Raw genomic sequence first — 24,128 nt, forward strand, 5'->3', positions numbered from 1 at the left:
CATTACTAGAAAGGTTGGAATTGCTTGCCAAAAAGGAAAGAGTGTGCCAGCCCAGAAGACACATTTGGAAAATGTTTTTCAAAACATTTACCTCACTGGTATTTTAATTAAGTATGGTTATGGACTATTTTGTGGATGCTAAATCGCTCATTGTCCCATTTCAAATGAATTCTTCACTGTTGGGTAGTCATACTATGTTTTTTGAAAACATACTGGTCAGTCTACAAATAATTTTTTATCAAGTTTTTATCGAGTTTATCTTGAAATTATTCGTGTATTATAAAAATTTTTTTCAGTTACTGAATGTCACTTCTTAATTACAGATGGCTCCAGATTATGACCACCTGACGTTGATGCAGAAAGTAGAAGTCTTTGAACATGCTGTCAATAACACAGCTGGAGACGACCTAGCCAAACTGCTGTGGTTGAAAAGTCCAAGCTCAGAGGTTAGTTCAGCACATGTATTGGCTTGTGTTTGGCAATCAGCATTATAAGAAATTACCTTCTCTGCAGGATGTGGGAGAGGTGGGTGTATTTACACATCACAAACTACAGATGAATCACTGCAGAATGTGTGTCCCCTGACAAGAAGCCTTATAGGGCTCAGATCACAATGACTGCCAGAGTGCAGTCGAAAGCACAAGACTGGAGAATGAAGTTTCATATGCTGTGTATGGGGAGAAATAAGCAGGAGCCTTGGGATATATTATCGTAATGGCTTAGACATCTAATTCAAGGCCACAGTACGTTTGAACCCCATCAAGTTACAAAGTGTATTGAAACCTAAAAATATCACAGTTTAGCTTTGTGCAAAATGCAGTGGTTAATGTATGAGTTTAAAATACAAGCTGAAATACAACGTGCATGACTGGCTTTTTCTATTTTGTCTCCACTTGTAGGTGTGGTTTGACAGAAGAACAAACTACACTCGTTCACTAGCTGTGATGTCAATGGTTGGGTACATTTTGGGCCTCGGGGACAGGTGAGTATAATTGCAAAGGCTTCTTTTAAATAAAAGCAAAGGCTGCGTAGGCTTCTCAATTTGTTCCTTGGATCTGTTCTTATGATAACATCTTTCAGTGTGAATATTGCTGAGTTGTAATGACACCATCTTTCAAGACTTAATTGTGCTGACATTATTTCCAACACTACAGAATGTGCAGTAGGGTTTTTGTGTCTTGAGTACAGATAAGAGTTTTGGTTTTTTCCTGTTCCGAGAAGAATACGTGCAGGACTATGTCAGGAGCCACAAGTTCTAGTTTTGGCCTTACCTGTCAGTTATAGAATGGGAAATCTTTCTCCATCCTTCCTATAAAATGGAAGTAGTGTTGACTCTTGCCACCAATCTTTGTGCTTATCTGTGCTTCATGCATATGACATTGCTTTTTTTTGTGATAGCTGTTATGACTGCATATATACACTCAGATTTCTGAGGAGGAAAGACGTGCTATGATCAAGCATCTGTTCTTATTCTCTGAAGTAGCAAAAAGAAATTCAAGAAGTATTTAGTGGCAGAGGTCCCCTCCAAATGGGTTCAATACACTACTTATTTTGCAGCCTGTTTTGCTTGATGGGTATATATTCTGTGAAGCAGGAACCTCCAGTGCTGTGTGTGCTCACAGCAGCTGTCATAGACACATGAATTCCCCAATAAATACTCCTCAAAGGCTGCTCTAGACTGAAAACAAATGAGAGTTGATCTTGGCTTTGAGTATTATTTAAGATGATGTTTTTTTTCTGATCTGCAGTGCAGATGTTTACTGGATGGAAGTACGTACCTTAAACAATTTGTCAAATGGAAAAAATAATATGAACAAATATTGGATTTAACATGTGATTTACTGTCAAAAGGGGGACTCATAATTTCCAAAATATTTTTTAGGACAATGGAGTTTAGAACTAAGGTCTGTAGTGCAAAAACAGCTAAATCCTCAAATGTTTTCATGAATAAGTTTTATTCCTGAACTTAAACACTTATGATGAAATTTTGAACTTAAGGACTTAGATGATGAAATTTTAAACCTTTGAAAATTGGATTAAAACAAAATTGGCATAAGTCGACATGAATAACAGCATCTTTGTTTCTCTTAGTCAAGACTGATTCTCTTCTCTTCTAGTGGTATCCAGTTTGCATTCAGTTTGCATTACTTCACCTCTAGCATAATTCATTACATATTTCTATACTGAAAAAAATGAAAAAGCATAAAACAAGTAGAACTTATGCTAACTGAAAAATAGATGTTCATATCCAAGAGTTGTACTGATGGCTCTGGTCCAGTGGGTTGTTTATCTTCTATGGTGAGACAGTCTCTAACTCCTGAGAAGTAATTACAAAAATAATGTGATAGACGCACTGTCAGGAAGCTCTTCTGTTCACCCTGAGATTGAAGATCTCAGACAAGAAAGCTGTCACTGGCTGTTCTCATTCATGAAGATAAATATCATTTCAGACTGGAGCTGTGATTTACTCTGTTTTTTTTTTCTTAATGATCTGTCACTCTGCTTTTTCTCCTACTCCTTTATCAAAGACACCCTTCCAATCTGATGTTAGATAGGCTGAGTGGAAAGATCCTGCATATCGACTTCGGGGACTGTTTTGAGGTAAACCTTTGTATTTCAACATAAATTTTAGTGGTATTTCACATTTTCTGGTGGAACAGAAATAAATCTGTTACCCAGGACAAACTGGCCTTGGAGAGTGGTCCTGGGCAAGCTGTTTGGCTCTTTTATGGGCTTCACTTTACCTACAGGCAAAACAAAAATAGTGGATGCTCTGTCTGAGAGGCATGTCTTGGTGATTAGCTAACCACTCCAGAACAAGTAAGGAAGTGCTAGCATCATTTTCCATAAAATTTTTTGGAGCAATTTAAGCTGATGCAAGGCAGTCTGTTGCTTAACAGTAGCAACAGGGGCACATGTTTAAGCTTTCCATGTTACCTAGTTCATTATCCAGCTTCTCTAAAGAATGCGTTCAAATTCAGAACAACGCTGGGACTTATTTTCTGTTTGTAATACAACCTTTAGGGTTGAAGCAAGAAGAAAAGCATTTATTAATTCTTAAATATGTTCGCTGCTAATTTATTAATTCTCTATCACGTGTTTAGGTTGCAATGACAAGAGAGAAGTTCCCTGAGAAGATTCCCTTTAGGTTAACAAGAATGCTGACAAATGCTATGGAGGTATACATCCCCTCTTTAATATGAAGGGAATTATTCCTAGGGAAAATGGCACTGATTTATATTTTTTTTCTTCTGTATTTACTGTTATGGGTTGAACCTCTGCAGTCCTGCACAAAGGAGAGGTGTTAATATTTCAGCTGCATTTTCTGTAAGTTAAAATATCTCTTGTGGACTTTACAATACGTTACTGTGGAAAGCAGCTTTTTCATTGATGGGGAAAAAAAAAAAAAACACTTCAGTTTCTCAGGCCTTCCTCAGTTTCCTTATTTCAAATAGCTATTTGTGTCAACCAAATGCAGCCAATAGCATGGTACTTTACAGCGATCATCTTGATGGCAGAAGGGAGCACAGAGTATAATGAACATGTATCATGTTCTCCTAATGAACAGGGAATGGCAGAAGAGAATTTCAATTCAAAGCAGAAGCTGTTCCCTGCTCCCTGAAGAATAGGGTTGGAGTGGTATAGCAAACAAAGCAGCGTGGTTGATTCACTTCTTTCTTTTCTGAAGGTGACAGGCCTTGATGGCAATTACAGAATCACCTGTCACACAGTGATGGAAGTCCTGCGTGAACATAAGGACAGTGTCATGGCTGTGCTTGAAGCCTTTGTGTATGATCCGTTATTGAACTGGAGGCTGATGGACAGTAAGTTATTCTGATAAACCACTGACAGCAGGAGACTCATCACTCTGATTCAAGTTTTATTCATACAAGAAATCCAGAGGCCTAAAACCCAGTGTCAGTTCGAGGACAGTCTGATTAAATTGTTGGTTTGCAAGTGCTATTTACTGCATGTGCTTTTAGGGATTGTAGTGTAAACTTAGCATTGTGGTTAAAACCCTTCTGCCATTAAACAGATGCAGAACTTAGCAACACACAAATTTGCTGCAAAACACTCAAATTCCAGTTGATACTTTTCAACTCTTTTTTTTTTTTTTTTGCAGCAAATACAAAGGGCAATAAGCGCTCACGAACAAGAACAGACTCCTACTCAGCTAGTCAGTCAGTAGGTGAGTAAAAACGATGTTATATATCATAAATGTTTGGAGCACTTTTTGACAGTGTACAAGGCTGGGAAGATATTTGAAGTCTTCTTTCTTCTCAAAAGTAGACAAAGAGCTTATTGTCATTAGCTTTTGGACTGGAAGTGGCAAGTTCAGTACTTTGACTCAAAGAGGAGATCCTCTTTTACAGTTAAATTAACACCCTTCTGGAACATATAAACTGATGTAATCCAAGAAATAATTGACATCTGATAGTTATTTACTTATCTAATCAATTTTAGTGTACAAAACTTGGCAAGTAGTCATCTGAGTGTTGAAGATTCATTACATTGAATCTTACCAGTTTGCTTTTGGACTAAATAGTGGCAACATTTCATATGGAGTGTTGTATGGATAAACATTTTTGACTTAGTTTCAGGTTAATTGTGTATCACTTCAAAGTATCTTTCAAGTACACTTTCGTGCAATGTTCCTAAAGGTTGGATCAGGTCTTTCAGTATACTAGCAGGGGAAAAACAATGTTTGCTCCTGTGATACATTTCTGTTAGCAATAGATATGTGTAATGTGGTTTGTCACAATCAAGTATACTGTTCAAAGGAGCTGATAAAACCATTTTATTAATGTATCCAAAAGTATGTTATTTTACCTGCCTTTCAGTTTTAAGTTTGTGTTTTTGTTTTCATGTATTTATCAAAAGAAATGTTGGACAGTGTGGAACTGGGTGAGACAGCCCATAAGAAAACTGGGACCACAGTGCCTGAATCCATCCATTCCTTCAGTAAGTTTCTTTGATGTTTTCACACTGATGCAGAAATTGTTCTTAAATATTGAAATTTCACCTTGATCCTGATATGGTCACCAGAGACAGGACACACACAGTTTCTTGTCAGCATAGATGAGGAATGTAATTACCTGTGTTCTCAATTCCAAAAAAGGTGACAGAAAATGTACTGGTATTTGGGTTTGTTAGCTCTCAGAATGGTATTTGGGAATGGCAGATGTAACAGTAGAGGAATGTTTTTATTGTTTAGATTGTCCTAATTCTTTTTTTTTTTTTTTTTAAACTTCTGTCTTGTAGTAGGAGACGGTCTAGTGAAGCCAGAAGCTCTAAATAAGAAAGCAATTCAAATTATCAACAGGGTTCGAGATAAACTCACTGGTGAGCATGTTTTTATGTTTATGTGAGATGCACGTAAAATCTGATGAGATGGATCTGTGCTACTTTTAGTGTTCATATTTTGTGTTATAGTCATATTTAGTATTCATATTTTAAACATAGATTGTTGATGGAAGTCTACTGTCCTGCTTTATAGTTGGCAGCATTCAGTTGTAAAAATTTTAGGCTTTCAAAGTTTTGTGTGAAAATACTCTCCACCTGCCAATTAATGCACTTGAAGTGATTGGGGACTAGGATTCCAGCTACTGGAAAGTCACCTGTTGTTAGAAAACACTTTTTAATCTGTTATCTGAATAAGATGGAAGGAAGAAACCACAATGTCAAAAACAGGACTCTGCCTTTAGATGTTCTCCATCTTTGGAAATATTTGTACTTTAAATACACTAAGGGAAGGGAAGTAATAGTCCCATCAGTCCTTAACTTGACACCCAGAAGCCGTTTATATTTAGGACCTGTGACTTCCATTTATGTTTTTTCATACCTTAATTTCACAGGTCGAGACTTCTCTCATGATGAAACCCTTGATGTACCCACACAAGTAGAATTACTCATTAAGCAAGCTACTTCTCATGAGAATCTGTGCCAGTGCTACATTGGATGGTGAGTTTGTCATTTAGCTAACCTTGTAAAAACCTTCTCTGGAATGAATAACAAGAGTAGAGAACAGCCAACAAAAATACCACTTCTTGTGTACTTAGTGATGTGTTGGAGCCTTCTGACATGTTGCATCTGCTCTAGCAAAATTTGCAAGCTTATGACAGATATCCCATAGACAGTCCACCATAAGAAAGTAATTTTTTTTTTTTTTATGAGTAGTGATGGGGATTTTAGGACATTTAACTGCAATCAGCCTGAGTATTTTAAGTGTTTGAAATAAGGCTTGTGTTGGTCACTGATGCTGATTACAGCAAAGAACCACATGTTCTGAAGAAAGCGTAAAATGACAGATACTTAACTAAATCATTTGAGAGAGAGTTAATATTGGACTGTGCTTAAGGAAACAGACCTTTTTAGGTTTTTTTTTAAGCATTAGTTTAGAAAGAAGCGTGGGGATTGCTTGTAAACTTTTCCTATAATATGTCTTTAAAAAGGTACCTTGGCAATCTCAGTCCTTCTCAGTGTTGTGAAACTGTGTGCAACTCAGCATTACTACAATATCTTTGTTTTCTTTAGGTGTCCTTTCTGGTAACAGAAGATTCCAAAGTATCCACAGCCTTTTATTCTGGAGGCTTTTGCACTCCAATTTGCTCTTCTACAGACACAAACTGAACGTTGGACTGATATACAGCCTTTGTCAAATATTTTGAAATGTAAATGTAAAGAGTTATTGTATATTAAAAGTTGGTTTAAGCCAATTTATAGCTGCTGTTGGAAAAACACAAGCTGTCTGAAACACAACACTTGATTTGGGTTTCCAGGACAGTGAAGACTGATTGTACCACAGATGTCTATGGCTCCACTTGGTCTTTGGGGAACTGGTGATCCATTGAATATAACTATATACGGGTTTTGACTCACTTTGCAATGTAACTAAGTCAGTTGGAGATTAATTACTGCCCTTATCAGTTGTATTGATGTGACTGCAGTGAGCTCAGTGCAGTTTTGCAGGAGGTTTCATTTTGTTCTGGGGCTGTGCTGGATAAGTGGAGAGGGAAGAGAAGCAGAATTTGTTTCATCCTGTTACCTTGTTTTCAAACTCGATTCTTATCCCCAAATTGGAAACTGTTTATCTGCTTATTACATTAGTGCAGGAGTTCTGTCTCAGACTAGAACTGGATTTTGGTGCAGACGTAAGAATTTAAGACCTTGAGCTGAGCAAAATCGGGTGTCTCTGTGCAGACTGCTCGGTGGCAAACTGGGTGCAGGGTATAAATGAAATACCACTTGGGAGCTTCGCACAGCGTCCGGATTAAAAATCAGTATCAGGAAATAACTAGGGCAAATTAATAATCGGCATAGGAGGCAGAAGGGGGGAGAGCTGGTCATAACTTGAAACAGAAAATGGTTATTAAACGTGAGGGTGAAGATAAAGTTATGATTTATGAATAAAACATATTAAAAACAATGCACAAAATACAACAGAGTAGCCATGTTTAGATGCCATGTTGTATTTGAATATTTTTGTGCCAATAAATTACACCAAAACCTAGAAACATTTGACTCTTCTTGTTTATTCGTAAGAAACTTTTAGGCAAAGACGGGAAAGCAGAGGAAGATTTTCCTGAACGAAAATGCTTCCTGGAACGACAGTTTCTGCAGCAGGTCAGGCGTTTGGATAAATTTCACTTTTTCCGGCAGCTGGAGGCAAAATTAAAGAGTGGTGGCCGTCAGCTGTGGGAAGAAACGGGACTGGAAAGCCCCCGGGGGTCGCCCCCTTCCCCCTGAGGGGCGCTGAGGGCCCCTCAGTGCCCGCCCCCTCCTCTTCTTCCCGCCAGGGGGCGCCACAGCGGAGCCTAGGCGCCGCCTCCCCACTGCGCATGCGCACCCCTCCACTCCCGCCTCTTCCCCGCCCGCCGGCGCTCTCGCGAGAGCTCCCGAGCGTCGCGTGGCTGCGGGGGCAAGATGGCGGCCGCCGTTAGCGGGGGGAGCGGCGGGGCGGCGGCTGGGAATGTGGCGGCCCGGGAGGGGAGCGGCGGCCTGGCGGAGCGGGCCGGGGAGCCGGAGCCGGAGGCGAAGCGCGGGGAGGCGCCGCTGCCCGGCTTCGACGACGCCGACGCCTTCGTTAAGGTGTGGGGCGGGGGGGAAGCGGGGCGGGTGCGGTGGACTGCAAGTCCCGGCGTGCCTTGCGCGGCGCGGGCCCTGGCTGCTGGGCGGTTTGTGCGTGAGAGGGCCGCGGGGCATGCTGGGGGTTGTAGTCCTGCCCTCAGGGACTGCGGGGCTGCCCGCGGTCGGTGCCGTTAACGTACCGCAGCAGCCGTCTGCGTGTCGGCGGCTCCAACGAGCGTTATGCCCGGCCTTAAGTACCAAAATGAGCCTTGGGAGCCCGTTGCCGTTATATTTTGTCACTTTAAAGGAATTCTAGCAAGATGCCGTGAACTTAGTGGCGTGAAAAACCCCGAGGGTAACAGGTCTGAGGGGCAGTCGTGCCTCAGGCGGGCTCGGCGCAGTGCGTTTCTGTCAGGTAGCCCCCAGTAAAGGGAATAATCTGGGGAGGTGCTGATAACGGTGTTCTCTGGTAACGGTGTTTCTGCACAGTACGCGCTGGGCACGGTGGTGGCAGCAACAAAGGCCTCCAATGGGCTCCCCCGGCCTGGTGACGAATATGACTTCTACCGAAGCTTCCCTGGCTTCCGCGCCTACTGCGAAACACAGGGCCATCGCCTCCTCCACTGGTAAGGGTGTGCTTGAGTCTGTGCCACTGACAGTAGCCTCCGATCCAGAACAGCACATAGCATCCCCATTTGGAAACTCCAGGCTAGTTGGAGATAAAGGGAGGTTTTCATGGTCATAGAGTCATAGAAACATAAGGTTGGAAAGGATCTACAAGAACATCTAGTCCAACCGTCCTCCTTTTATGTCACTTACCAAATTTTAGCTACTCTTCTATCAGTTCACAGTTTAAATAACAAGTTTACAGAATACTTTTCATAATAGTTTAGGTAAAGAACTATGAAGTGAGGAGAGGCTGATAAAATGTACTAGTCTATCTGTTCAGAAAGTCATATGATTCCAAAGAAATTTATTATAACAGTATTGTATGGGTGTTTTTTGTATTCACTGTGCACTCAACATCACATACAGGTACTGCATTTGTTCAATTTTCAAACTTCTAAGGTGTAGAAAGTTGAAACGAATTGGATGGCTTAGTGTTCATTTAAATTGCTAATACCTGTGCTGTTCTCTTGCAAGTATGAGCAGGGTGATGCAATACCATGGCTGCCGCAGCCACATGAAAGATCACAGCAAAGTAACAGAGCTGGAAGATAAATTTGATATGCTGGTTGACTCCAATGACGTCATTCTTGAAAGAGTGGTGAGCAGATTATTTCTCTGTACTGTTTGTGTAAGCTATTCATCTGTCACAGGTTTGTTCGTTACATAAATTTCAGAGGTAGCACTTCTACAATTAGGTTTAGTGTTTCTGTAATCTGATGACTTTTCATTTTATTTAAAAAGCTTTTCTACATACTAGACCAGTGTTCACAGCAGCTAAAGCAGACAAGTCATGGCCCAGAGGTAGTGAAGATAATCTGTGACCTGTGAGGAGACTAAATACAGCCTGACATAATAACCTCATAAGCTGAGAATGGGTCTGTAAATTTTCTTTTTCTGGAATTTAGGGTATTTTACTGGATGAAGCAGCAGGAGTGAACAAAAACCAGCAGCCAGTCCTCCCTGCTGGGTTGCAGCTTCCACAGACTATTGTTTCCAGCTGGAACCGCAAGGTGAGGCCTCCGCACTCAGTTTGCTGTGCTGTCACAGCTTTTTGTCCTAGCATTGGTGCTACAGGTTTTCTAGTGGAGTGTAGTAGTTAAATGTTTCCTCAGATTTTTTTTCATGCATTCTTACTCCTTTTCTTTGTGTAAAACTTGATTGTAGAATCTCTGTGCTTTCAGTTGCCAACTTAGCTTAATGCACGCAACAGCTTTACTTTTACTCAAGGAATTCAGAGACCTGATTCAGAGAACTGTCATTCTGTTCAGAACTCTTACTGCAGAAGAGTGGCCCGCTTTTGAGTTTGGGGTGTAATTTTATTCCTCTGAAAATTGGGTCAATCTGAATAAAATTGATTCTAGACGTTTATTAAGTCATGTTAATTTTACTTGTGGTTTGCTTTCTTTTTAATAGGCAGGAGAATCCCACAAAAGGACCAAGTCTGAAACCTTCCGATTGCTTCATGCCAAGAACATTTCTCGACCACAGCTTAAGTTTCGGGAAAAGATTGACAATTCCAACACTCCCTTTGTACCTAAACTTTTTATCAAGCCAAATGCTTTAAAACCTTTGCCTGAAGGTAAGATGCTTCCCTTTTGTTTGGTAATCTGTTGGGAACATTTGACACAAATCTGTATTCATAATACAGGAGAGGAATCGTTGACTGTAAAAATGAGTAACAGCAGATGTTGACCATTTAGATGAAGTAAGCTTTGTGGCTCTGTTGTTTACATACATGCAGTGTAAGGGTCAGTCAACATATAACACATTTTTGTTGGTATAAAGTATTTAACCTGTTCTAAACAGGTATTCTGCTGTTTCTTTTTGCCACCATTGAATGTCCATGGTGAGAGTTCCTCTGGCACCAGGAGTTGTGTTGACTGGTCTATTATGTCTGGCTGGCTTTACAGATAACTCTCTCTAATTACTTAAGAGCAGCAGGTGTAGGGTTAGACCTAGATTCGGTTTGGCTGCTTTATCAAAGCTGCCAGTGAAATATCCTGTCTCAACAACTTGTCACTCTGCTGACAGTGACTCATCCGTGGTCTGCACTGATGTGGGTTGTGCTTTAGTGCATGGGAGCGATTGAAAGATTTTTCTGAAGATTTTTCAATCTCCTTCCAAGCTCTCAGCAGAACCACCTTGCATCTCACTTAATGACAGTCTGATAAAACCTAGTAACTGAATTATCATTGCAGGTGCAGACAGAAATCCTGTTGGCAGCAAAAGCTGCAGGTCTAAATTACGAAGTTTTTGATAGCTCCTGATTTTAATGGGATCCTATGATGGGTGGAGGGAAGAGAGTAGTAGTAGGCAGAGAATGTTGTGTGTGGGACCCGGTCCAGTTGTTCCGTATCGGTTGTTCAGCCCTCACAAAAAGTGGACGGGAACGAAAGGAGCGCCCTGAAGACTTGGATGTACCAGCTGCTTTGGCAGACTTCATACACCAGCAGAGGACGCAGCAAACTGAGCAAGACATGTAAGAAATTAAACTGACAGCAAGGTGCTTGGAGTGCATTGATGAACATGCACTTCTATGGTCCCCTTGTGCTGATGATATTTATGTGTGACAGCTCTGCATGTGTCTGTGTCTGTACGCTGCATTGCGTGTGATTTGCTTTAGTCAACTGCAGTTATTTTAAACCTGTCCTTAACAAGAGACAAAATTTCTACTCGATGTGGAAACTACCAGAGCTCTCAAAGTCTCTGTGCACTGGCTTCAGAAAGATGACTGAAGTTTAGTCCATGCCTGTTTTCCTAATTTCCGCAGGTTTGCTCACCCTTACCAGTACGAACTGGAGCATTTTTCTCCACCAGATGGAGTTCTCAAGAAACCAGAGCCCCAGGTTGGTGCCCACGTTAATTTACTAGCAGATGCAGTAAGTTTGCAGCTGGCCGTGCTTGACAAATTTCAGAATTGATGGTGGAGGTCAGGGGTGGGAATTGACAGAGAACATAGCATTCTTAATAATTTGCTCTGCCAGATGTACAGGCCCATCAAGGAAACACCCTGTCATTTTATCACCACACTGGATGAGCTGGTAGAACTAAATGAAAAGCTTATGAACTGTAAAGAATTTGCCCTGGACTTAGAGGTAAGAAACTTGCTTTTTTTTTGTTTGTTTAAAAGTTACATGTATGCTGTTAGAGCCTAAGAGACGATTACATTCTTACTGGTTTTTAGTCTTCTCTCTATCCTGCTGTTAGCATACTTTTACATGTATTTGCTTCGTGGCCCTAATCTATCAGATATTGTCTAGGAGGCTGAATCAAACAGTGGCAATATTTTAATGGCAGTAATGGTTGCACATTTCGTACTGGATTTAATCCTTTTTAAATTCTGCCCATGCTGCTTTTTGTCATGCTAGAGCCTGCAAAGAGAAAACTTGTTCATCTGATTGTCTTTTGCTTTGAGAATTCCTCTGTTAATGTTTCTTCCTTCATTTGGGGTGCTGTATTTTTTTGTAGTATTACTTCTGTGGTAGAAGTAATAGCTCTCTTCATATTTTTCAGCACCATTCCTACAGGAGCTTCCTGGGCTTGACATGCCTGATGCAGATTTCCACCCGAACAGAAGACTTCATTATTGACACACTGGAGTTGCGCAGTGACATGAACATTCTCAATGAGACTTTCACAGACCCTGCAATTGTGAAGGTCAGCTGCCAAATTCACCAGAATTCCTCATGGTTTTTTTTTGATTTTTTGAACTTTATCATTGAAAGCACAGTGTATGCTCTGTCTTGGTCTCTTGGCTTTCATTATAATTTGTTCATGTGCCTGTTTCCTTGATGCAAGAGGGAAATTACTTACTGAGTGCACTCATTTAGTTGTCCTGCACTTAATGCTGAAGGTCAGAGAAAAAAGAAATCTGGTCCAAGACACATGAATATGAAACCACAGCACTGACAGCATAGGGAAGAAATGTTTTTCATATCGTTCCCAATTTCTGTTGGTCTTCAAGGTCCTTCATGGTGCTGATTCAGATGTGGAATGGCTGCAAAAAGACTTTGGCCTGTACTTGGTGAACATGTTTGATACTCACCAAGCTGCTCGTCTTCTCAATCTTGGCAAGCACTCCTTGGACCACTTGCTGAAGCTGTATTGCAATGTAGATGCTGACAAGCAGTACCAGTTGGCTGACTGGAGGATACGGTAAGAACTGAGCCCTTAGATGTGCTGGAGCTCCTTATCCTTGTTTGTATTTTGGGGCAGAAGTGTATTTTCTAGTCGCAAGCCCACAGCTGGAGGTTAATCTCAAAGTCAACAAGCACAGCATATACCTGGCAGTGCTTGAAGTTCTTTTGAGCATTACATTTTCCTATGTTTCTTTAGAAATTTAATTATTTGGGGTAGGTGAGGGAGTATTGGTTGATTAAAAAGCTTCTGGAATCAAGCTTCTTAGGAACAGCACTGAATCACTGCAGTGTTATGGAGAAGGTCAGTATTTGGCTTCTCAAGAGTCCCCCAAAAATGATCGGTCACCCATAGTAGATGGTGCAGCATTCAGTTAGAGCAGTGAGCCTGACTGTGGGACACAGGTCCCAGATTTAGTTTATGTAGGCTCTGCAGAGAGAAAGAAGTTGTGACAAATACTGCAGCAGGTAGTTCTGACATCTGACTTAGCTACACAGTATCCAGCATATGAACAAGATGTCATCTGAGTAGGAGAGTGCACAGCATGTTGCTGCTGTTGCCCAACAAATCCTTCAGGAAGGAAACAGAAAAATTTCCATATTAGTTCTTAGCATGCTTCAGATGCAGTTTGCCCTAATGGGCTCTGCAAAGGGAAGAAGCTGATTGTTTGGGGCAACTGAAATACATTGGTGTAATTTTGGCTCTTTTTCTAGCCCTTTGCCAGAAGAAATGATTCAGTATGCCCGTGATGACACTCACTACTTACTCTACATTTACGATAAAGTGAGGGAGGCACTGTGGGAGAGAGGGAACGAGCAGCCCACTCAGCTCCAGATTGTGTGGCAACGCAGCAGAGACATCTGCCTGAAGGTAAAGCTTCAGCTTGTTGGATTACCTGGATCAGAATACAGGCTTACTAGGGCACCAAGTCCTTCGCCTGTTTCGGCATCTGTTGCATAGACTCATTTTCAGTTGTGTCGTGTGCCTGGCCTCCCCCCCACCCCATATCTGCATGTCTGAAATCAGCTGTATAAATTCACACTGTTATATGCTGTCACTTGTTTCGCTAGCCAAAATCCTTGGGTTCAGATTCTCTCTTGCTGTTTTTTGAATGCTGGCACACCTTGGCCTACTGATGCTTTCAGGTGTACCTTTCCCTGGGGAGATGTTACATTTCCAGCTCTGCTGGACATTCCTAAAACTTCAAAGCCTTGGTGGAGTTGCATTATGAGGCAATTACATTGCATGTGTGGAAACTACCGACTCCGGGATATGTTATACCTGAGTTTACTCCGTCCCCTTACATCTGCATGAGATTTTGTCCTGATGAAGCAAGGCAACTAGAAAGCACTGGTTTGGTAACAGATCATGAGCGTTTCTTTTTTTTCCCATCCAGAAATACATCAAGCCCCTCTTTTCAGATGAATCCTATCTTGAACTCTACAGGAGGCAGAAAAAGCATCTCAACACACAGCAGCTAGCAGCATTTAGGTTGCTGTTTGCATGGAGAGACAAGACGGCACGTCAGGAGGATGAGAGTACAGGGTAGGAAGTTATTTATTACAAATACTGGCTTAAATGAGTCTATTGAATTGTGCAACTGCCCCCAAGAGGGGACAATTCTCTTACGTAATGGAAATTAGTGTACTGAATCAGACAACTTTTTACATTTGGAACACAAGTCCTGTTATGATAGCACTAAATTCTTCTGGGTATCTAGATCAGCCCTGCTTAATATCTTCTTAAATGATTTAATCTCTTCAGATGTTGTGAAATGAGGTAGGCTTGTGTATTTTGAAGGTAATTCTTCACTTACATTCACACTGCCTCTTTGTGTTGTAGATACGTGTTACCAAATCATATGTTATTGAAGATAGCAGAGGAACTGCCCAAGTAAGTTTTGCTCATCCTTGAAGAGTCTCACTTGATTTTAATACCCAGCAAGGTTTTTCCTAGTGTGTAATTACTTCTGCAGTTGGTCCCTTTCTTCCAGCTGACAATACTGCTTTTCTCTATAGCTCTTCAGTTTGCAAGACAAATAAATTGCAGTACTTCTTCAGAAGCCTATAGAGTTCTGGGATATACATCTCTGTGTTTTATTAGTGGAATAAAATCACATTCCTTTGCATTGCTTTATGTCACACATTTCCCCACCCCGCCCTGAGATTCCTACAGTATTAGAGAGCAAGTAAGAGTTCCCCTATAACATCTGTTTTTGTCAGTTCTTAAAGGGAGCTGAGTGGGGGCAGATCCCTTTCAACGCCTATTTTTATGCAACGTTTTCCTCAAACACTTGGCACTCATCATCTAATGTTCCATGCTTGAGAATGATAAAAATGCATCCTTAAATGCAAGTCCACTGCCAGCTTCCATAGAGGAACGCTGAACAAGGAACAAAATGCAGATGAGGGCAGACAGACCACAAAAAAAATGAGTGAGTGAAGATCTGCATTAACAGTTTCTTCTTACCTGCACAAACTGAGTAGAAAAAAAAAAAATTCATCTTGGAGAATGAATTCTGACAGATTAATCTAACTTGTCTTGTCCTGTCGCAGTCAGGCCTGTGGTTATATCTGGTTGTGCATCCTTTGAATGCAAATGCTTAACATCAGCCATAAATACAGCACACTGAATTTTTCTCATCTCTCTTTAGAGAACCCCAGGGCATCATTGCTTGCTGTAATCCAGTCCCACCACTAGTTCGCCAGCAGATTAATGAATTGCATCTTCTCATTCAGCAGGCCCGAGAGATGCCGCTTCTCAAGGTAGGAGTAGCTTGTATCACACAAGAGAGTCATCACTTGCTTTCCATAACCCAGGTCTTACAGCTAAATGGTGACCTGTGGTGCTGAGTTGTCTGCTGAAGTTTGCTTGAACATTGAGTGTAGTGTTCTGTAGTGGAGCAGGAAGATATATGGCAGTTTTTTCTTGCCCATCTATTGTCTGATGTGTACTGGCTTAGACATTATGTAGTTCCTTGGAAAGCTAGAGCGGGACAAGAACAGGCACTACTTGAACAGCATGCAGTTGCCTGTACAGTGCCATATCCTTACACTGCACATTTACTTGTATGAGGAAGAAATGGACCTTGTAGAATTAGTAGGCCATGTAAATGGGTTCATAAATCTTTTTCCACTATGGCAAAGCAAAAAACAAAACAACAACAACAAAAAAGAACACTTGAATTCATTAAATAAAACCCATCATCAGCATGTAGATATCAGTACGGTCTTCTTCCTTTGATAAAACAGAACCATTTGTGAGCATGAACATGTGCTTTCTGTGTGAGGCATTTAAATATATCCATATGCAGGAAAAGAAGAAATAAATTAATTTTAGCTTGTAATAGATATATTGAAAACATAGTGAGGAGGCTAACCTAGAAGAAATAGATCAGGTGCAGTTAACTGATGATGTTTCTCTCCCATTCTAGTCGGAGATTGCTTTGACAGTCAAGAAGAGGGCACCTCTGTCCAACCCGGAGGTAATGTTTGCATAATATTTGTTACCTGATGTCTCAAGCATTAAACTCAAATAAAAAAAAAAATAGCAAAATTTTAACTTCAGGTAAATTCTTTGTTCTAATCTGTTTTAACAGGTCTCTCTACTTTAGCTTAATGTTTATTTTTCTGTGCTGGACTTGTAACATTACCAGCTGTAAATTGGTATTTTACAAACCACCACAACAACAGCACTTAAGGCTTCATCAGCAAACACTCTAGATGCTGGGCAGTTGCATGTGTGTCAGCCTATATTGATAGATCTTTAAGAAGGGAAGTCTCAGATGAGTTTCTAAGGCTGCCTCATTTATTCTCCTCCTGCTTATGAAGTAAAGCATCTCCGCTAGCCTGTGGGTATTTCCACAGATATGCTTTTGATGCCATTTGTAATGTGCTCTGGCAGGTGAGTTATACTAAAAATACTCAGTCTCTGAATTTCTCCCTTTTCTTTGAATTTTAAGTATCTCTTCAGTATCTGAAAACACATAGATTCATAGAATAGTGTACTAATGGTGTTTGCAATGTGAATCTTTCTGCAGAAGCTGGAGAATACCTTATTTGGACCACATGACAGTTCCCGTATTCCTATGGATGATTTTCAGAGCAACTCTGCATTGGGTAATTAGGACTTAACCTAAAAACTGTGATAATAATGACATGATATGGCTTTGATATGGGGAAATAAGCAGCACTGAGGATACTTTCAGTGAATGTTGTTACACAAAGAGCAGTATAATATACAAGTATCTAATAAAAAAATGTTTTTTGTTTTTTGTTTCTTTTTCAATGTAGAGTCTGCACCAGTCTTGGAACACGATTCTCTCTTTTCAGACAGTGAGAGAACAATGAATATTCAGGGTGGCCAGCCAGAGTCAACATGCCTCGTTGCTACTGCCACTGTCAGCATATTCAGTGTAAGCAATGTCTGTGATACTGTCAGTGTTTTAAGTATAGGAAAACATTCTTAATAATCTGGTAAAACTGTGTAGTAGTGTTGCAAGAAATAGTAAGGTAAGATATGCATAGGTACTGGCAGGTACTGCCTTCCTGTCAAGCATATGGCATAACCGAGATAATTAGGTAAGGAGGTCAGCAAATTAATTAAACCTCTGCAGAGGATTACTGCTATCACTGGAGTTTCAGATAAAGTGAGAAATAACATGCCTGTAATGGCAGTAGCCAAAGCTAAAAATTATTAATGTTAATGTTTCTTCTCTCTCTCTCCTTTTTTTTTTTTTTTTTTTTTTTTTTGTAGGAATGTGATGAAGATGATGGAAATGAGAAAGTTTTAACAACTGCACAGAAGAAAGCTCAACGTATAATGGAGTCCTTTGAAAATCCATTTAGAATGGTAAAATTCAAAATTGGGTAAAACCCAGTATGTATTTATAATGGTACTGATAAACCACCCTGTGTGGAGGATGCTCTGAGCTGTTTTTCCAGGTTACATGAAAGATCTTGATATAGCATCAGTCGCTGCTTTCTTACTGGAATTGAGAGATTGCCCTTTGGAAGCATACACATGTGGTTTTGTTTTCAAAACATGTTGAATTGCCTCTTAGATATGTCTTCCTAAGTCGTAAACAGACCTCTCATTTTTTTTAATCGAGGTTGAGGTTTCTTTAATTTGCATCACATTTTCATCTCTGTGCCTGAAGTTAGTGAGCTGATTTTACTCCTCTAATAAATGAAACAAGAACAATAGAATACTTTGCTAGAGATTGGGAGTGGCAGATTACTAGGAAGTAGTATCAAAACAACTGTTTTCTGATGTGTGTTTGGGGTTGGTTTGTTTGATTTTTTTGGGTTCATGGTGTGGGGTTTTTTATGTTGATTGGTTATTTTTCCTTTAATGTTTCTTCAGCTATAGCTGTGGTAACTACAGAAAGAAAATGTTTCAAATGGTTTATATTTAAGTAGCATTGTAGCAATGAGCCTATGAGCACTAATGTCACATGCTGTGTTTAAAGAAAAATGTTTTTTTCCTTTCTACAGTACTTACCTTCAGAACAGAATCCTGCCTATGTCTCACAGTCTGCAAAGTTTGATCCGTCATCAAAAATTTATGAAGTAAGCCTAATTTTAAAATTTCCTGCCAAGTACTACAAAAGAAACAAATAAGTAGACTATTTTACTTTGGGAACATTAGCAATTTTTTTTCTTGGGTTCTTCTTAGAAAAAAGAATATAAGTTTTGAGAAACTTCCTGTGTTTCTGAATCAGTGGTTCATTGTTTCTATAGCATTCGTATTCTTCAAAGAACCTAGAATTGGAGACCTTCCACTCTGCAGTCCCTGTCTGTCAAAGCTACAAACTACTACTGAAGTCTGTATCTGCCTTTGTTCTCATTGGGCTTGTTTGTAGCTCAAGAACTTTTAAAGCACATGGTTTTACTTTACATGGTGCAGCAGATCTTAATCTCTTTTACAATCCAATTTGATCTTTTGTACTTCTTAATGAAGACCAGCATGTGGTAGCAGGTTTATAAACTCCCTTTTGCCATAAAACTTCAAAGAAAATGATCCCAGGTAATTTTTTTCATCATAGATCAGCAATCGATGGAAGTTGATGAGTCAGACACAAGTACAGAAGGAGCCCAAGGAAGAAATAAAAAAGAAAGCAGCCCAGCAGTCAGGTAAAGCCATTCTTTTGCTCCTCAATGTGTTGGCTAGCATGCTTTTTCCTGATACATTTGGGTTGTTTCTCAGTCATAAGAATACCTTAGGAGATGGATTTTCAAATGGATGAGATTGCTTGACAGAGATTTCTCTAATCTCGTGCCTAATTTACTCCTGCTTTTTACAGTAATGCTTGTCTGTTTCCCTAGCTGATCGTGACCAGGCACAGAAGGCATATAAAGAGGCTACAGAAAACATTGTGTCTGTTCGTCAGCAAGCTATGGTATGTCACTGAATTCCATACTTACAGCCTTTGCCTTTTTTTTTTTTTATCTTCTTAACGTAGTTCAGAATGAAACCCCAAGCTCCCTGTTACTCTGAAATATTCCCTGAGTTGAAAGCAGCTCATTTCAGGTGACCCAAATGACTGCCTTGATTGGCAGGCTGTCTGTGGTTCTGCCCTATGTATAGCAGCAGGCCCCTAGCAGCTGTGCTGTGCAAATCTTTGCATCCCTCTGTGTCTTCAGAAGGGAATGCGTTCCACTGCTGCACCTCACTGCTCCTTCCTTGCCCAGGTTCCTCAAGATCCGCCTGTGCATTGACACCAGATCTCAGCCTCTAGTATCCTGTGAAATGACAACTTGGCTTTTTGCCTGAAAAGCCCCTGCTCTGAGGACAGTGGGGGAACAGTTCAGGCCCAAAGAAGAACACTGCTTTCTTCCTGCACTTTTACTGCCATAGACAGTCCCCAGTTGTCACTGGAGCCCGGGTCCACTGACAGTTCACTTGCATGCTGGTGTTCATGCCTTCACAGAGATGTTTCATTCTCCTGAACTTGTCCTTGTTTTTATTCCATGGGTTGCTTTCACAGCAGGAACAGGCTAATAAGAAGAGGGAGAGGGTCATCAGTGAAACGGGAACAGAATTGCCAAAACAAGAGAAGAAAAGGCCAAAAGCCTCCCAGCAACCAGAGGAGCTGGAAGCACCGAAGCAGTTTACCCCCTTTGATTACAGCAAGTCCAACTTCAAAGTGTTTGCGGGTAAGATCTGGATCTCTTGCTAGAGTGCTGCAGGCTGTGGAAAATGTTGCGAGCTGAGCCCTGAGAAGGCTGTATGTGAACACAGATGCCAAGGCAGTACAAACTTCCAATTCACTTACCTTACAGTGGGGAAATACTGAAAGAAATTTACCTGGGGAATCAACAGTTTAGCATTCTTTTTCTGGTTTGGAAACAAAAATCCTGAAACAGTTGGCTGAGGGGATTGTGGATTCACTGCTTGCTTCTCTGCTCTGTAGAGAAAAGTCATTGGTTTAATTGGACACAAGGAATTAGGAGGCAAAGGAGATTTGACTCCTTTGTAATAAGCGTTCATTCAGAGGCTTCTTACACCCTTCAGAATCTGTTCTGGATTTTAGCATGGGAGACTGCAGTGAGATCTCCTTGTCAGAGAAAGACTGTGGATTGTACTGTTCTTTCTGGAAATGTTTAGTGATACTTCCTCTCCTCTTTCCCATAGGAAGCAGCAAATCGAAGCAGTCGGCGCAGTTTGATCCTGCTAAACAAGCTTACACAGGCAAGGTACAGACATGTCATGAAAGAAGGAACGGAAATGTTGATGATATTGTGTACCCAGGTGGGGAGTCGTTGGGAAAGGTAGCGGACTTTCTCAGGATCTGCAGAATGCTCTCTAACAGCACTTTGTACTGAGGTGCAGCTTCCAATCACAAATTCTTGTGTTCCCATTCAGGAAGAGCTTTCTTAGGGCCCCACAGACTCTTCCATTATTTCTCCCTTTTATACATTGTTCACAGCTGTACCCCCAGCATGACAGGCACACTGCTTAGACCACAGCACTCCTCCACAAATTCACAATACCAAATTGAAGGCACTCTCCAAAATCTCAAAGTCACTCCAGTCACCCCAGGCCTTGGCAGGTCCAGGTGTTGCCTACATTCTCCACCAACTGTTTTTTGTTTGTTTGTTTGTTTTTTGTTTGGTGGTTGTTGTTGCTTTTGGTTTTTTTGTGTTTTTTTTTGTAAATTAATTAATTGGTAATTAACAACACAACCTTCTGATTGGGAGATTGAAGAGAAGAACAGACAACTACGAACTTAGGGAAACAAATCTACTTGTCTGTGACCAGCACAGGGCAGTTCTTGTCCCCTCCTCCCCCCACAGGTCACTCTGGCAGACCTGGGTTACTATATCCTGTGTAGCACTCACATATGGAGCATTTGGGTGCTGATGCATGATGTCAGTGGGCATTCAAGCATGAAGCAATAGGTGCCCATCTGTCAACTCATTGGGTGCTCAGGTGTTCGTTACGTTCTGAAGCTCATTTCTTGCATTTCAGCCTCTTTCCTGTACCTTCTGCCTTGTGTATTTAATCGAAAGGCAAATAGTACTAGGAAGGCTCTTAGACATTCATTAAAAACATTTTTTAGAAGCAAAACGGGTTTATGCCTGATGGTGTGTAAAATACAGTTTCCTGCAGTCTCTGCTGTGTCAGTTTAAACTTGTTTCAGAGAAGGGGGTGGGGAGGACCAACTGAACAGTGAATTTGGGAGGTTTTAGACCTGTATGGATTGCTCTGTATAGATGGGTAAACAGATACTGTGGCTCACGTGTCATGGTTAAACCAGCAAAACAGCATTTATTCAGGTGCATTCAGTGCAAGTGCATGAAGTCCTAAAACAAAGCTCAGAGTGTAAACAAGCAGTGTTCCTTGAAGTAGGAGGGACCTAACAGGACACGTATCACGTTGATTATACTGTATTTGGCAGCTACCTCACTGTGTTGTTTGGTTTTTTTCCACACAGAAATTTGCTGGAGCTAACAAACTCCAACAGTCAGCTGGAAACCGAAGCATGTCCTACCTGGCAGGGAAGGCTGACAGGTGTGTCATCAGCCTCCTCTCATCACGCGTGGAGCATTTTTACTCCTGTGCTCCAGAGCCATGGGCAAAACGTAGCTATTGTCCTCTGCTGCTGTGGGAGCTTAAGCACATTTTATGGGAAGCGGTTGCATAACACTTACTTATGTTATTTTCGCAGCTTGACGTCAGTTTAAAGGAAAAAAGAAAAGGCTTAGTCAGGATTAATGCAAATAAAGGACAATTCTGGGTGGAAGGTTTGAAATACTGATCTAAAAGTTTGTGTTAATAGATGTGGGAGTCGCTTTCTTTGGCCACAAAGATAGGCAGAGGTGGGGAGAACATTTGTCTAGCTTGGGAAGACAAATAACAGTACTGCCAAATATGAATGTTCTCGTTCTGAATATACTTACTGTCTAGCTTCCCGGGCTTGATTCTTGTGAATTATTTAGCCAAAAAAGAGCAATGCTATGTAAGGGCAGTCTTAGAAGCAGAAAGATTCTGCACCATGACCCTTTCTCAAAAGAATTATTGAAAGTTATTGTAGATTTTTTAATCTTGAGTGAATGTAAAGCAAGAGTTAAGTCTTCTGTAACTCTCTTTTGTAGGGGTTCCAGACACCACTGGCCGAAGAGATAGTCCTTGTTACGAGACCTGTGGGAGTTGCTGCTGAACAAAACAATAGTCATAAGTACTGTCACCATGGAAAGGCAAATATTGGTCACTGAGCAGTTTTTGTACAGAAATCTTTTTAGCCCATTAAAATCCTTTTTTTCCTAAAGGATAAACATCTCAACTGGTTTGGCTTTTATTATCTTCACATTGTTTTTTCTAATTATACTCACAATGTTGCGTTGTTTCTAATTTTGAAAGTTTATCCTGTGTCCTCAAATACAGTTAGGCTAAACTTGTCAATTGTTTGAAGTTCAGAACCAGCTTGTCAGTGGAGTATGGAGGAATCCCTTGGCATCTCTAAAGCCAGCACAAAAATAATGGAGAGATTCAGTAGATGTGACTCAAACCCCAGCAGTCCAGAGGAAGAAATAAAGCCAGGCTCTTTTATGTTAGACTCTGCTTACAAATTGAACAGCATAGCTCATCTTTTACAAGACAAGGTAATATAAAAAAGAGTATATTTTCCTGTCAGTATTTGTATTTTTAAGCAAAGATTTTAAGAAGAGGGAAAGTGCTCAGCTGCTTTTTGGATCAGACATGGTAGTTACTTTTTCACCATAATGGTGTAGACAGAAAGCAATGCCTTTAGATAGAAAAAGTAATGACACTGTACAATACTGGCTTGGGTAAAGCCAGTAGGGTTCTGTACTGCAACTGAATCTCACTGCGGCTGTAGTAGTGTTCTCATAGTTTTAAATACCCAGAGCGAGTTACCCTAATGTCTTTGTAGAAAGAGTCTCAGACTATAAAGTGATTCAAGGATGGCAGAGTTCACTCTAAACAATTGAAGACAACTGAAAGCCAGTGATGCTCCTGTGAAAGAGGTAGACAAGGTAAACAATGTTGCCATTTTGGAGTTGGATGAACCAAAGGTTAGGGCTGATACAACTTTGCTTGAAGTTGTATTAGATCAGTGGCAGAGCTGCATCCTGGATTGCTGTTCACTGCTGTGATGAATGGAGCTTGCTGCCCTTCCCAAAGGCCTTATCTCTGCTCCATGATTTCCATTTCTGCCTGAAGATTTTCCATTGCATGCTCACGTGTTTTGGCAGTTACCATTATTTCTCTGTTATGTTAGGCTAGGTGCAAGGACTGAGTGGGTAGTGGTAAAAACTTGCTTCTGCATTCCTAACCTGAGGGCTGCATTTTAAAAGACGTGTCAGGAGGTTTGGTTTTTTGTTTGTTTATTTTCAATCATTTCCAATATCTCTGGTGAGTAGGGAGTGGAAGGAACAGGGGAGGTTTATTCTCCTTGCGTATCTTAGGGTGAAGAGTGCCAGCTGAGCAGCATGGTAATGTCGAGACAAAGTCCCTTTCTGCTCATAAAATCTGGCTGAATGGCTGAATACTGGAGAATGCCTCTGAAAAGAGGCAGTTGAATAGCAATTTATTGAAGTGCATTTGCAGGGATTTGACAGTTCCCCTTGTCAGCTTTATGCCTTCTGATACTTTGGTAATTGAAGAATGAGTAAAACTTCCTGAAAGCCCCATTGGCTGCAGAGATATTAAAAGTACTTGGTTTCTTGAAGTTTTCTATTCGCAGTTCTGTGCCAGGTAACGTTTCAAGGATGATCTTAAATGGAAAATAG

The 24,128-nt window shown here is 40.8% G+C and overlaps 2 protein-coding genes across 2 annotated transcripts in view; both read left to right on the top strand.

The window, feature by feature from the left end:
• Positions 1-7,491, top strand: part of MTOR (mechanistic target of rapamycin kinase) — a 65,035-nt gene extending 57,544 nt beyond the window's left edge. The window contains exons 49-58 of the mRNA XM_084300429.1: positions 324-446; positions 900-982; positions 2,529-2,601; positions 3,105-3,179; positions 3,689-3,824; positions 4,124-4,189; positions 4,882-4,962; positions 5,263-5,343; positions 5,856-5,961; positions 6,535-7,491. Of these exons, the coding sequence (XP_084156555.1) occupies positions 324-446; positions 900-982; positions 2,529-2,601; positions 3,105-3,179; positions 3,689-3,824; positions 4,124-4,189; positions 4,882-4,962; positions 5,263-5,343; positions 5,856-5,961; positions 6,535-6,550 (840 nt within the window). The 3' untranslated portion in view covers positions 6,551-7,491. The remainder of the gene's footprint in view (positions 1-323; positions 447-899; positions 983-2,528; positions 2,602-3,104; positions 3,180-3,688; positions 3,825-4,123; positions 4,190-4,881; positions 4,963-5,262; positions 5,344-5,855; positions 5,962-6,534) is intronic.
• Positions 7,492-7,923: 432 nt separating this feature from the next.
• Positions 7,924-22,660, top strand: EXOSC10 (exosome component 10; the record flags this gene model as incomplete). Its single annotated transcript, XM_084300393.1, has 25 exons — positions 7,924-8,088; positions 8,557-8,693; positions 9,211-9,334; positions 9,642-9,746; positions 10,150-10,315; positions 11,104-11,215; positions 11,507-11,582; positions 11,721-11,831; positions 12,250-12,393; positions 12,701-12,891; positions 13,587-13,743; positions 14,270-14,418; positions 14,716-14,766; positions 15,527-15,638; positions 16,307-16,357; positions 16,913-16,991; positions 17,166-17,287; positions 17,629-17,724; positions 18,369-18,443; positions 18,920-19,007; positions 19,200-19,273; positions 19,862-20,030; positions 20,509-20,570; positions 21,812-21,888; positions 22,473-22,660. The coding sequence occupies 25 exons, from the start codon at positions 7,924-7,926 to the stop codon at positions 22,501-22,503; spliced, it is 2,724 nt and encodes a 907-aa protein (XP_084156519.1). The 3' UTR covers positions 22,504-22,660.
• Positions 22,661-24,128: the final 1,468 nt, after the last annotated feature.

Source organism: Netta rufina (assembly GCF_964035555.1).
Source record: "Netta rufina genome assembly, chromosome: 22".
NCBI classification, from domain to species: domain Eukaryota; kingdom Metazoa; phylum Chordata; class Aves; order Anseriformes; family Anatidae; genus Netta; species Netta rufina.